The sequence below is a fragment of the Tachypleus tridentatus genome, chromosome 4 (assembly GCF_004210375.1).
Source record: "Tachypleus tridentatus isolate NWPU-2018 chromosome 4, ASM421037v1, whole genome shotgun sequence".
In the NCBI taxonomy this organism is placed as follows: domain Eukaryota; kingdom Metazoa; phylum Arthropoda; class Merostomata; order Xiphosura; family Limulidae; genus Tachypleus; species Tachypleus tridentatus.
Genome location: NC_134828.1, coordinates 25722554 through 25736019, shown reverse-complemented (window position 1 = coordinate 25736019; position 13466 = coordinate 25722554). Strand labels below are relative to the sequence as shown.

The window sequence follows — 13466 nt, the reverse complement described above, 5'->3', positions numbered from 1 at the left end:
AGAATACTTACTAAACTTTGATAAAGCCAATTTTATGGGTTACTACAGCACACAACACGACAAAACAATGGCTTTCTACATACAGCGTCACACTTAATGTGAATTATTCAGGACAAAACGTCTTCTGGATGTAATTTAAACCGCTTGAAATAAATAAATAGATGTTACAATATATAAGTGGTGATACAAAAAGAGTTTAAATCTTTCAGAACAAATGACACATATACCTATACTATCCAAGTTCTTGATATGGTTGTTATGGACACAGCAATATCAGTATTATCTCTTTAAAAACAGTCAAGATTATTTGCTACAACTCCTTTTTAAACCTAAATATTACTATCTAAAAAAAATTCATTCTTTTTAATAGTTAGGGCTTTGAAGATATTAGCTTATAAGTATACAAAGTCAAGTGCTTTAATTTGCAGGTTTATCAGAAACATTGATTTTAAAGTGATTAAAGCATTTTATGTTTGTAAGCTTTTTAAAATATGTAAAAAAACAATAATAAAAGAATGTTGAATGTTTATTTTCCCAGTTAAGCTACTATGTATTGCTGATTAGCCAGTGGAGTTTTGATATAGAATGAATGATAGGTGACTTAATGTTTGGAATTTTCTTCACAGTTTCAGTAATATAAAATGCATGTTAACATACAGTACATCATTATTGATATTTGTGTTTAGCAGCTAGTACATGATTTGGTCAGTTTATCTACCAATTAGCCAGTCAGTTCATTGACAGAAATTTCAATTTGTTTTTTTTTCCATCAAAGGGTGAAGATCATATATATATATATATTGTGTAGAGTACAAGATAAAAAAAAAATAGTGGTATTTGTATTGGTATATTCTGTGGACTGAAGCCTATTAGTGAACAGTTAACTTGAAGAACTTGTAGCTAAAGGAAGAAAATATTTTTTGTTATGAGTAAATAGACTAGAATTTGAACTTTTTAAAACTCAAATAACCCAAAAGACTCCTCCAACAGCACATAAGATATAGTAATAATCATATATACATATATTTATTTATTTCAAAGTTATATCAGTTACAAAAGTTATATTAAGTCAAATAACTTCTCCAACAAGAACCTAAATTATTGGACTTGAGATAACAAACATAATATCTTTGTATCATATGAAAATATAATGTGGAAAACTTTGTAGTTTTAAAATGAATATTTTACAAGTGTTTTTAGCATATATTACACTTTTTATAGTTAATATTCAAAATCAAATAATACAAAACTATATACATTGTTGCAGATAGTTGAAAATCCAAATGAGATCAATAAGTTTCCACAAAATCATTTAAACTAGCATTTCCCAAACCTTTACAATATCAGGGACCTACATACCGCCTCCCTAATGTGTCACAAACTGCTAAAATGCAAGTACAACTAAAAACCTCTTGCAATTTACATATGAATATTCTGTCAGTTTTTTGTTTTCATAAAATCCTACACCTGATAAAATGCTTGTGATGATGGTTGTTAAACATAGAACTAAACTACAATGTATAAATTAAACTTATGAACAACATTACATGATTAAGTCCATTTCAAAGTACTCACTTTGTACACAACTACTTATAACAAACAGTGAACACTGTTATTTTTAAGACTGGGATATAGGAAAGATTACGGATATTCATCAATTTGATCATATAACTTTCTACATTTAGCCCACTATGTTTATGTCCATGGATAGTAATTGATATGCAACATTGTACCAAGCAGAAAATACATAACAAAATATAAAATTAACAACTGATTTAAGGCATTGCTATTTTGAAACTGCTCTTTCAGGAAAGTGAAAAAACCATTAACAGTGTATGAAGAATATTTTATTAAAGCACTGTGATCTAGGTTTTATGAGAGATTTCCTGGCTACATTTCTCACGGTTAGCTCTCATCAGTTTATTTTCTACAAGATGTGATGCAACCACCCAATATAAAATTGGACATGAAGATGCCACTATTCTTGTTGTTACCTGATGAAAAAACAACAACAAAAGTATTACTTTTTTTTAATATTCAAAAGATGTTAATCACACAAATAAGTTATAGCTATTTATCACTAGAACATAGAAGCCTTAAGTTTTGAAGAACATATGAAATACTATAACAAAATACAAAATTATTATTACCAGTTCTTGATCAAAGAAAGCTACCTGCCCATATATATCAGAAACCAATTCCTATTTGTAGTAATTACATGCAGTGATTCATCAGGCAGGTCCCCCAGTGTTAGTGCATAAAACCTTGTAAGGAGACTTACCTTCTCATACATTTATAATTTAGCCATGTAGATTGTGAATGGACCATGCACAAAGGTCACACAGGAGGCTTTCTAACTGACCCCCCACATGTGGCCTCGAAAATCCTACCACCAACCATAATCTAAAATTATTTCACCAGGTTTGAACAATATCGGAGGTTTAAGGTTAGTCTTATATCCCATATATAAAATAATAATAATAATACATAATAAAATTAAATATATGTATGTTTTAAACATTTTAACATCACTAAAATCAAGAGCAGTTTAAGACAGGACTGTTGGGGCTGTATCCTCAAGTTAGGGTTAGAAAAAGGCATGTTATGAGGTTTAGTCTTTTTTTTACCTTAGTCTTTAGTCATAATCATAATAGGCTTGGGAAAAAAAATTAACTTGTTGCTTGTTTCATGCATAATCACAAATTCCCCGTCAACTGAAAAGCATGACAACAGTGTACATAAAACACTATACAATCCCCCAAACAGTGTCTACTGATCAAATAAAGCCTATTGCAAAGCTTTAACCATGAACCTTAAGAATAGTTTAACATTCAAGATAAGTAACTACAATGTGAAACTCTCTAACAACAGAATTTGACATTGGTACTGTAAAGACAAACATGCAAGATAAGCTACCAAGGAAAATAATGTATAACTCTATTCTTTATTCTAAAAATGTCCTTTTAGTTTTATTAACACCATAATACTCGAAGACACAAAGAGATATTATTTTAAAACACCTCTAAAATATGTTGAAATAATTAGCTGTTAACACTCTAAGCCATTATATACATACAGACCACAAATCTATAAGTGTGTGTCCACATATTGTAAACTTTCAGATAAATCTCACATAAAAAGCTGTTACTTTCTTAACTACAATTTAAACAAATCAGGGATGATAAAACAAAGGAATTAACATTTGGTTGTAAATAAAATCACTTATGGCTGACCACACTGAGTATTGATTATACATTTGGTAGTGAAGGTATATAGGCATTTCTAATAAAAACACAATTCATGAAAAACAAAAATACAGTAATTATATTTGCAGTTAAAAAAGAGAGAGAGAAAATAAATACATTTATTAGTTCTTACTCATCATGTCTTTAAATTATTCTCTTAACTGAAGTTTAATTATTCAATTAATAAATAAACTGAAGCAACATTGTTTAGGTGTTTTAATGAGAAATACTGTTTCTTCCACTGAAAGTAATTCTAATCTTAAATTTCTTTTGTGATTTTTTTGGAATACAGAATATCAAATATATCCACCTGATAATCCTTACCTGAACATGAATGCAAAGCAAACAAAATGTTGTTAAAGCTACTGCATGAACCATGTAAACAAAACATTGGGCACTATCCAAAACGTATTTCCTTGTTTGAAAATCTTCTTTTCTGAATTTCCACGAGTTTAGACCAAGATGCAGGCAGAAGTCTTTGTTTTTCACCAAATACTGTGTCGCACTATACATTATTAGTATGACAACTGGACCAGCTAGAAGGAAGTTTGGAATTTGCTTCATCTGATAGTAACGTAAAAATCCAACATCCCAGTGTGAGCTCTGAACATGACTATAGGACAACGGAACACTGTGAGAACACCAATCTGACCTTTCTTTATTAAGAATCTTATAACCTTTTCTGTGAGCTAAGTCAGTTACAGAGGCCGGCCACGAATGCTCAAAGTCATTAGAAACACAGAAACTAAACCAAATATAAAACTGAAACATAAAAAATGGTAGAAAACAAACAACTAACTTGAGAGAAACTGACATCACCCAATTAAACACACATTTAATTTTCCATACTAAACTCTTCTTTTGAGAAAGCTGCAATAGCCCCACAATCACCTTAGTTTCAGCATAAAGAACAAAGCCTGATGAGACAAGTCCATTTGATCTAGTTATTGTGCTTAAACCAAATAGAACACAGGCACTGTACATCATCTTTCTCTCTACGCACACAAGCCCACAGAGAGTCAACAAACAGAATAATGATTCAGAATAAAAAGCACTAAAAAACACAGATGCTGGATTAAGGCAAAACATGCATGCTGCAATCCAAGAAACTTCTCTATCGTGCAAGACCAAGTTTCCCAACCTGTATAAAACAGCAGTTGCAAGAACAAAACAGAAGAAATTGAGTGAAATGCCTACTAATAAAATGACACTATGAAGACTGAATAGTGTTGGCAACAAACACCACAATAACTTTGATAAATAGTATGTCAAAAAAGGAAACAGAGGAAAAAAAACCAGCGTGTTTTCATACGTATAACCGTACTGTGCAACATGGATAAAGTACTGGGCATCCCATTGTCTGAAGCCTCCAAATAAGAAAGAAACTATTTTATCTCCTGAAGTTACATCATCTTGACCAACGGTGTGAAAGACATCACTTTCAAGGTCAGGTAGAAGGTTGAAGATCCACTGTAATTAAACAATAGTTACAACTTAAGATATTTCAGATCTTATGTATCTATTGTACATTAAACAAAACACACAAGTCCAAATAGTAAATTATAGAGTCAATTACATTAACAGGTCATTTTAAAATGTGTTACACTTCAAAAAGTACAGCACATGTTGTTGTTTTCTATTACTTTACACAAAAAATAATTGTATTCCCTAGTGTAAAACAGAAGTATGTCACTGTGAAAGGTATGAATCACTGTGGTAATTAAGCTTGGAAGTTTTATGATAAAAAGAAAAAGATCATAACTGTCTTTGTTTTCAAAACTAAGACACAACATGAAGTTATTAGAATCAACCTAGATACATGGATATACAAGTAAGAATTTGGTACAATTTAAAATTGATGACAAATATGCCACCTAATGATGTTTTTTTGGACAGCTTGTATCATTTTCTGTCACTGACTGCCATGCAACTGATGTATTGTTTAATTTTTCTGATAGGTTTAGAATGAGTTACTAAAGAACTTGAGAGAGGAATCAAGAATTTACTGAAAATAATGGGTGACTTAAATTATTACTTTTATCAAGGGTAAGAGTGCAAGGAGATCCTTGAAAGAACAAATGGTTCCTTGTTGTCCATATGATATACCACCCTTTCCACCAACCAATACAAACTAGATTTAGCACTTTACAACCAAAAAGACATCCAGCTAAATAAAAGTTTAAGTGGACTTTACAAAACATCTATAACAATGAAATACATTACATATTATCTACACACAAGTCACCATGACCTACATTAATTATACTCAAGTTTCCATTATTTACCTAAAGCATCAGTCAACAAGTGAACATAGCATCTAAAAGAATACTTTAAAACCAACTCTAATGATATCCATAATTCTTCTAGTCTTCAGCTAAAACAGATGCAACTATTAAAATATCTTCTCATACAGACACACAAATAAATTCTAAGCTATGAACATTCCAGTATCTCCTCTTTAGAAATTTCTTTTGTCAGCTCAACATTGTTCCATTCATAACATGACAAAATATAAACACAGTAATACAACTAAAAGAAGTCTGGCTACAGCTTTATAAACGCTGTCATTAACTACAGAATTACTGATGGAACACATATTGACCTTGTTGGTTTTTAAGAAGAATTACTAATTGGAAATGCATGAACCTGACTGGTTTCAAAACACTTTCCACACTATTTATGCCTCACAGTCACACAATTTAACTTACAGGCAGAGAAATAAGATTTGTGAAAACAAGCACAATATACACCAATAAATTTGGATTGACAGGTGAAGATTTCCCTCAGGAGTAAAATATTTTCACATTAACAAAATAAGAAATATATACCATTCTCAATTCTAATAAGCTATTCCAAATAGTGCTACCTACTAGAAGTTTGGGTGATAATTTCCAAGCTTACAAAACAAAATCACAATTATTAACACACTTGCAAACAAAAACCTGAGTAGGATCTTGCTACACTCCTCAAACAGTAACATCCTGTTTCGTTCATGCAACTACTAATCTACAGAATATTAGATTGTGCAGATATAAATGTTGGAACTCTCATGATGACATTTAGAAGCTGAATATCAAGTAACTTATCATTGGTTGGTTGGTTTAATCCAACGTTTGTTGCTTACAAGTTGCCTTAATTGTCTGCTGTTTCAACTCTACTCAGAGAAAGTTTTGCAACCCCCAAGGCATCATGGACAAGAAGGACTTTCATCTGGTTTTCCTCTACGACTTCAAACTTGGATGAAAAGCTACCAAAACTACACAGAACATCAACCAGACATTTGGCCATGGATTTGTTACTGAATGCACAGTTCAGTGTTGGTTCCAAAGGTTTTAACATGGAGATGAAAGTCTTGAAAACCACGAAGGTTGTGGAAGGAAGCCATCCTCCCATGAAAACACATTAAGGGAAGCAGTTGAGACAGACACTCGTACAACAATACATGAACTTGCAGAAAAGCTAAGCACAAGCAAATCAAGCATTGCCAACCACCTGAATGTGATTGAAAAGATGAAAAAGATAAGCGAGTTCCACATGAGCTGACTGAAAATCAACAAAATCAAAAATATGAGACCTGTTCTATGCTGCTAATGTGGAATTGAAATGATCTATTTCTTGAACAGAGCATGTGATGAAAAAAAAATGGATTCCATACAACAATAGGAAATGATCTGCATAATGGTTTGATCCCAAAGCCCAAATTTCACCAAAGAAAGGTCATGGTGACTGTATGGTAGACTGCAGCTGACATCATTTACTACAACTTTTTTAATCCAGGAGAAACAATCACAGAGGACAAATACTGTCAAGAATTGGCCAAAAAGCATCAAAAGTTGTGCAAGAAACAACCAGCTCTGGTCAACCAAAGGGGTCCTATTTTCCTCATGACAATGCTCATCCCCATGTGTCAAGGATGATGCTCCAAAAAGTGAATGAATTGGGAATTGAGATTGTGCCTCATCCACCTTATTCTCCAGACCTTTCCCCTACAGATTTCATTTTTTCAAGGACTTTGACAACTTTTTGAAGAATAAATGCTTTCAAAACCAGGCAGCTGCAGAAGAAGCTTTCAGGGAATTCATCGACCATAGAAACTCTGATTTCTACAGCAACAGAAAAGACATAAACAGCACCGTTACACATTGGCAAAAGTATGTTGAAGCAAATGGTGCTTATTTTGGTTAGAACATATTTTACAACACTGGTTTATATTTTTCAAACATCACAGTCCAAAAATGACATTTATTTCTGAAAAACCTAATAGATCTTATATTAAAAATTATAGAAGTGACTTGCAGATCTCTAGTAATATTACATAGTGTAATAATGCAAAATATCTGTAAACGTAATTGCTTTACCTACTTGTATGTGTGTGTGTGTATGCATGAAGGTTTTATAGTACAGATCTCTAGCAAACATTAAGTTAAAAATAACCTTGTTTTATTTAACTTGAAGTGTACAAGTCTCTTCCCCATAATTGGCAGGGTCTAGAAGGTCAAGAGTTTGTGATCTTTGGGTTAAGGAAATTCTGTAGATCACACACACAAAGAAAAATACCATCAATATTTGTAATTAATCCCATTAATCAATGCTGAAATTTCCTACGTGTTTGACCAGAGAATAAGCAATTACATCAGATGCTTTTGGCCAGTCTATACAATAAGCAACATGACAGACATAAACATAAAATTTATATATATAGACTCCACTGGTAGCCAACAATGTTCAGATCAGTAATTTAGGGATTAATGTTCTCAGATTCCAAATATTTAAAGATGAATCTCAAGATACTTGGTTCTAGTCACCACAACTATGACCTAAGGTCCCTCTTCTGTTCTATATTTCTTTTTCAGAGAAGAGTTTTCTTTTGCAAATTTCTGTATACAACTTCATACATTTCAAAGTTTACAAATCAGTTAGTCTACTGAAATTATCAGTATGAACACTATCCAGCAAGTTGAACTAATTAAACCCTAAGCTGCTAGGAGGATAATTCATACAAATGACAAACAATTTCAGAAACAGGTTTCTATGGCACTTTAGTAACCTCATGCACTATTGGATTGTTTTTTTTCTTCTATTCAGAAAACTATATACCACAATTTTTTGCTTTATAATACGAATAATAATTCAGTTTCCCTTATTTTTTTTATCAACTCCATAAGCATGCAGCTTAAAAATTAAAATTTTTGTTTAAAAAAAAATATCCATGGCCGAATCTTCAACCATAAAACTAGTAGCATTATCAAATAACTGTAATAATTTAATTATCATAACAGTATTTTCTTTTTCCTATATTTACTTCTAAATCTCAGAAAACAACTTCTTACTAAAACAGTAAAATTCATATTCAAAAGTTATCTTAACATCATTTTAATTATCTATACATTTTATTTTGTTGTATCTTGAAACAATGTGCAAAATTCACACTCAGTTTTTCTTACAATAATATTTGCCATCAACATATTGAAAGGTTTAAGCTTAAAACAAGTATGCATGTAGAGTGTTATTATGTGGAAACAAATTTTTTTCATTTCTTTTTCTAATCAATGTAAAAACTACAAAACTTATCTACAAATGAAATTACAGAACTAGTTTTAAGCTTCTTTATAAAATTCATCCTAATTTCAAATAACTTAAGTAATTCAAAATACTATTTACATCACTAATTGTAAAAATCTCACCCAATACCATATTTCTATAGTTCATTTACAGAGACAACAGGCATGTAGGCCTAGATACAAATTTTTTTTTCTCTACCTCAATAATTCTGCCTTAAGCAACTGATAACAAATGAACAGGGTGAAAGTTGATATTTTTAACTGCATTTTAAACAACATTTAAAAAACAAAAGAATGACATTTTTTCAAACTTTATAAAATGAAATATTCTATTAAAATGTCTACATACAAGGCTTGTGCCTTGTATTGCTACACTGTTAAATGGAATAAACAAAAATGTTAATTAATAGATTCTCCTCACCTTCAAACATTTATTGAACAATTGTTTCAAGCTTTATAAGATTAAATATTCTATTAAAAAGTTTATATACATATATATATAATAAGAAAAGTGTTAAGTAATGGGGTTTCTTTACAACAAACACTTATTGAACCTTCATTCTTAATAAAGGACTTCATATGCAGTGTCATTGTCAAATACTATATCAGCAAAAAGGAAATGACAGTTACATGATTCACATGAATTTTGGCATACCCTTACACAATACATGTTTACTATATGATAGCAAACATCAATTATGCATATTATGGTGTTTTAAATATCTGTAAATAATCCTATACTGTGTTTTGTTGAAAAGTGTCTTGTCGCCCCAAAAGTTGTTGCTACGAAACAAGCTGTTTTACTTATTTTTGTCTTATATGTTGTACTCATTATCCTACAAAAAACTGAATGAACCATTACACCTAAAATAAACTTTTATAAATGCATGTACTTTATTTTACAAGTTCACTATTGATGATACATGAAAACTTGTATTAGATACGTCTCTAATGCAAATTATGGCTACCACAATAACTCATTTTGACCATGTAAAACTAACTTTCTCTGTGTTAAATACATTTACTGTTTAGTCCAATCTTTAATTTAAGACCTAATGCTTATAAACTACAATGAGAAAAATTATGATTTACAAAAATAACAGTCCAAATTTCGCTGTAGTTAGGGCAGATTTTTTGCAAATGAATATTGGAATATTACTACATGATAATAAATACATATGAATAAGCTAATATCTGGATGAACTGCGCAACTCGTAATTAGTAAGACCAAGATTAGTTATATATATTTTATCGTGGATGGAAAATACTTGAATTTTATTAGATGGCACAAATTATCAAAGTAGTCCACAACCACTTGCTTTTGACCTGTTAAAAATAATAAGTTCAAATATTCCAGTTGCAATAAGCCCATAAAAAATGAAGTTTGCGTTAAACGTATTACTATTCAGCGTTACAAGCACCAATACCAGTCAATTTGACATTAGACTGAATGTATCGACGAAACATAAAATTGTAGGTTTAATGAGCAAAACGACTTTTATGTTTAAAATCTGTAACAAAACAAGCTTTTAAGAAGGTGATCATTATGGAACAGGTATTATTATAGAATTAAAACCTTCATAATACCTGTAAAACTAGAAGCAATAATCTTAAAATCGTCGCAACTTTAATTACACTCCACATTATTGTCTTATTTACTTAGCGCCCTCTGTAATTTCTGCTTTAAAACATTTAAAAACATACACATTCGAACATTCTCAATTTAATTTTAACTTTATATTAATCCCTACTCTTTGCTTTTAACGTAAGTTAACAAATTTTAAAATCAGCAGTATTTTAGAAATATTTACTTCTCACGTGCACAAATATGAAAGTAAACATGTAGTTTTTCATTTGCGTAAAATAATCAATAAACTATACAAAACAAAACCAATTATCATTGGAAATACTGTGCATGTGAATAAATAGTTTGAAAATAGAGTAAATACATTCAAAAACAGAATTAATAAATTATAATACTTCTATAAGTAAATTTATAACAGCTCATTTATGATCTTACATGTTAAGTAATTAAAAAAATTAGATTCATAGAATTTATCTTCTGTTGCGTGCACTTAGCTATAAAAGAGCCACAAGAAAACAAATAAAAAACACAAGAATGTTTTCATAGTATTTCTCCTTTTTAATATTTCAACTAACTTGAACACTTATCAAAGCCTTCAGTAAAAGTTATCTCCTCATCCCCCACTTTGCTCCCAGTTAGTACAGCGGTAAGTCTACGGATTTACAATTCAAAAATCAGCCATTTGATTTCCTTCGGTGGGTTCAACAGATAATAAATAAATTATTGTTGTGGTTTTAAAATTTCATGATTTTCTTATGACGAAAAGTATAACTCATAATTTTGGTTATAACTTTTAAAAAATAAACCACAACTCTCTCAAAATATCTTAAATTTAGCTCTTTTCTTTACAAACGACCCCCACTAACTCAAAAGTACGTCTGGGAGCTTATAACGCTAAAAATCAGGTTTAAATACTCACGGTAGGTAGAGCGCAGATGCCTCATCGTGTAACTTTGTGATTAACAACAATGAAGCAAATTCTTCACAAATCTTGGAGTAATATTTTATCACATGTGCTAGTCAGTTCTCTAATGGTATGATTCCGTTGCAGGTATGATGTAAAAAAAAATCGATTGAATTAAAATCTCAGTAATGCTTCCCCCTTCCCTTAACTTATTAAGAAGGATTTATATATATATATATATGGATAAATAAATGTATATATATATATATGGATAAATAAATGAAAGCACTTTTGTTTCTTATATGATGAGAATAGTTCTTAAATGTTTCTCTAGATGGCGATAAATAATAATCTCCGCAACATATTTTCTTTGTTTTTAACAAAAAACTTCATAGTAATTACTTGCAATATGTCTACTACGCGCATGAAACACTGAATTTTAGCCTTATAGGCACTCTAACTTACTGATTAGCCACAAAGAAATTACCATATTTAATTGTTTATTGTTAGCACAAAGCTACATAAATGGCTATATTCAGTGATGTCGAGAAACCCACTTGTTGAGAAATTTATATGCAAAAATGGCTATATTGCATACTATCCTCTATAAAGAATCAACATCCGGACTTTAGCGTATTAAGTTGTCAAACTTTATTCTGATCCACTATGGGACGCAACGTGTACTCAATCCATAAAAAATTATCCTGTTAAAGCGAATTTTACCTTTCAAAAATAAAAGCCAAAAACTTAGCAGATCCTTCTTTTATATATATTAGTGTACAGAATGGGTCTAGTATAACTTTAAATGGTAGAAATAAAAAAAGGTTTCGTGAGGAATAACCGAATAATTGAAATATCAAAACTGCACCTTATATCGTACCACTCTTGTTGAGTAGGGAGGTGACAATCTCAGTTACTTTAACACTCCTACGAAAAGTGGGGCCTAATAGGCCCCAGAGCAACTTGAAATGTTATTAATATTAGGCTAATAATTTTGTATTTAAATGAAATTGCCATTTAAATCCATTAATGAATGGATTAACGAGATTCCCACTGTCCCTATCTACTATCTAGCGAAACCACAGCCAGGGGAACGGGCTTGGAGAAATCAGGACCAGAAACGTCTTTTCGTAGGAGTGTTAATATAACTTGAAATCAAGTTCAATCGTTAAGACAGCATAATTTACAGGTAGTCCTCACCACAGAGAGAAAAGGACTAAGAAAACTTAATATCATTATTCATTCATCGCGGCGTGCTTTCAGCTAAGAAAATAATTATTTTGTTGTTGTTTTTATACACATTATGAAATTAAAATTCAATATTAATTTTCACTGTCTTCACAAATCATTTAAAATTATTTATAGATCACGTGTTTCTTTTAGATTTATCTATTTTTTTATTGTAAACAATAGAATAAACTGGGATTAAAACTGTAATGTAAGGAAGTTCACTTTACGTTTTCTTGTTTATTTGTTTGTTTAGTTTTGAATTTCGCACAAAGCTACACGAGGGCTATCTGCGCTAGCCGTCCTAATTTAGCAGTGTAAGACTGGAGGGAAGGCAGCTAGTCATCACCACCCACCGCCAACTCTTGGCCTACTCTTTTACCAACGAATAGTGGGATTAACCGTACATTATAACGCCCCTACGGCTGAAAGGGCGAACATGTTTAGGGCGTCGGAGATTCGAACCCGCGACCCTCAGATTACGAGTCGAGGGCCTTAACCACCTGGCCTTGCCGGGCCTGCCACAATGAGAGTAACCTGTTATGTGTTTCTACATATTTTTTCATGTAATATATCAATAACGTTTTCTATAAACTTGCTATTTTTGTTGGTAAAGGAAGGAAATTATCATACGTAATATCTAGAAATTTTGTGAAGGTTTTTAATTTAATTTTGTTTGTTTGATTAGTTTCGGCCCAAAGTCACACAATATGTTATGTGTAGTCAATACAAGTGTAGTGATGGGAATGTTGAAGAGTTGCGCAGTACATTCAATTGATAAACCCTATTTTTTTTTTTTAAATGCAATTATGAATAACCATATAAAATTAAACAACATTTATAACATAAAAGCATTTTGTTCAAACTCAAATGAGTTATTAAACTATGATATTCTAGGTAAAGCGATTTTACTATAGAGAAATCACTGGATCGTCTAGAAGAAG

General features: G+C 31.1%; 1 protein-coding gene across 1 annotated transcript; it reads right to left on the bottom strand.

Moving 5' to 3' along the window:
- Positions 1-1003: 1003 nt before the first annotated feature.
- On the bottom strand, positions 1004-10477 carry PIG-V (phosphatidylinositol glycan anchor biosynthesis class V). Its single transcript, XM_076497358.1, has 3 exons — positions 10394-10477; positions 3570-4715; positions 1004-1994 (listed from the first exon to the last, which is right to left on the bottom strand). The coding sequence occupies exons 1-3, from the start codon at positions 10448-10450 to the stop codon at positions 1866-1868; spliced, it is 1332 nt and encodes a 443-aa protein (XP_076353473.1). The 5' UTR covers positions 10451-10477; the 3' UTR covers positions 1004-1865.
- Between the last annotated feature and the right edge of the window lie 2989 nt (positions 10478-13466).

Excerpts from the sequence above, each read along its gene's own strand:
- PIG-V (XM_076497358.1), bottom strand. The coding sequence starts at position 10,450 with ATGTGGAGTGTAATTAAAGTTGCGACGATTTTAAGATTATTGCTTCTA. Across the intron at positions 4,716-10,393 it reads TATTGCTTCTAGTTTTACAG|TGGATCTTCAACCTTCTACC; the intron begins GTATTATGAAGG and ends GTTTAATTACAG. Across the intron at positions 1,995-3,569 it reads TGCTTTGCATTCATGTTCAG|GTAACAACAAGAATAGTGGC; the intron begins GTAAGGATTATC and ends TTTTTTCATCAG.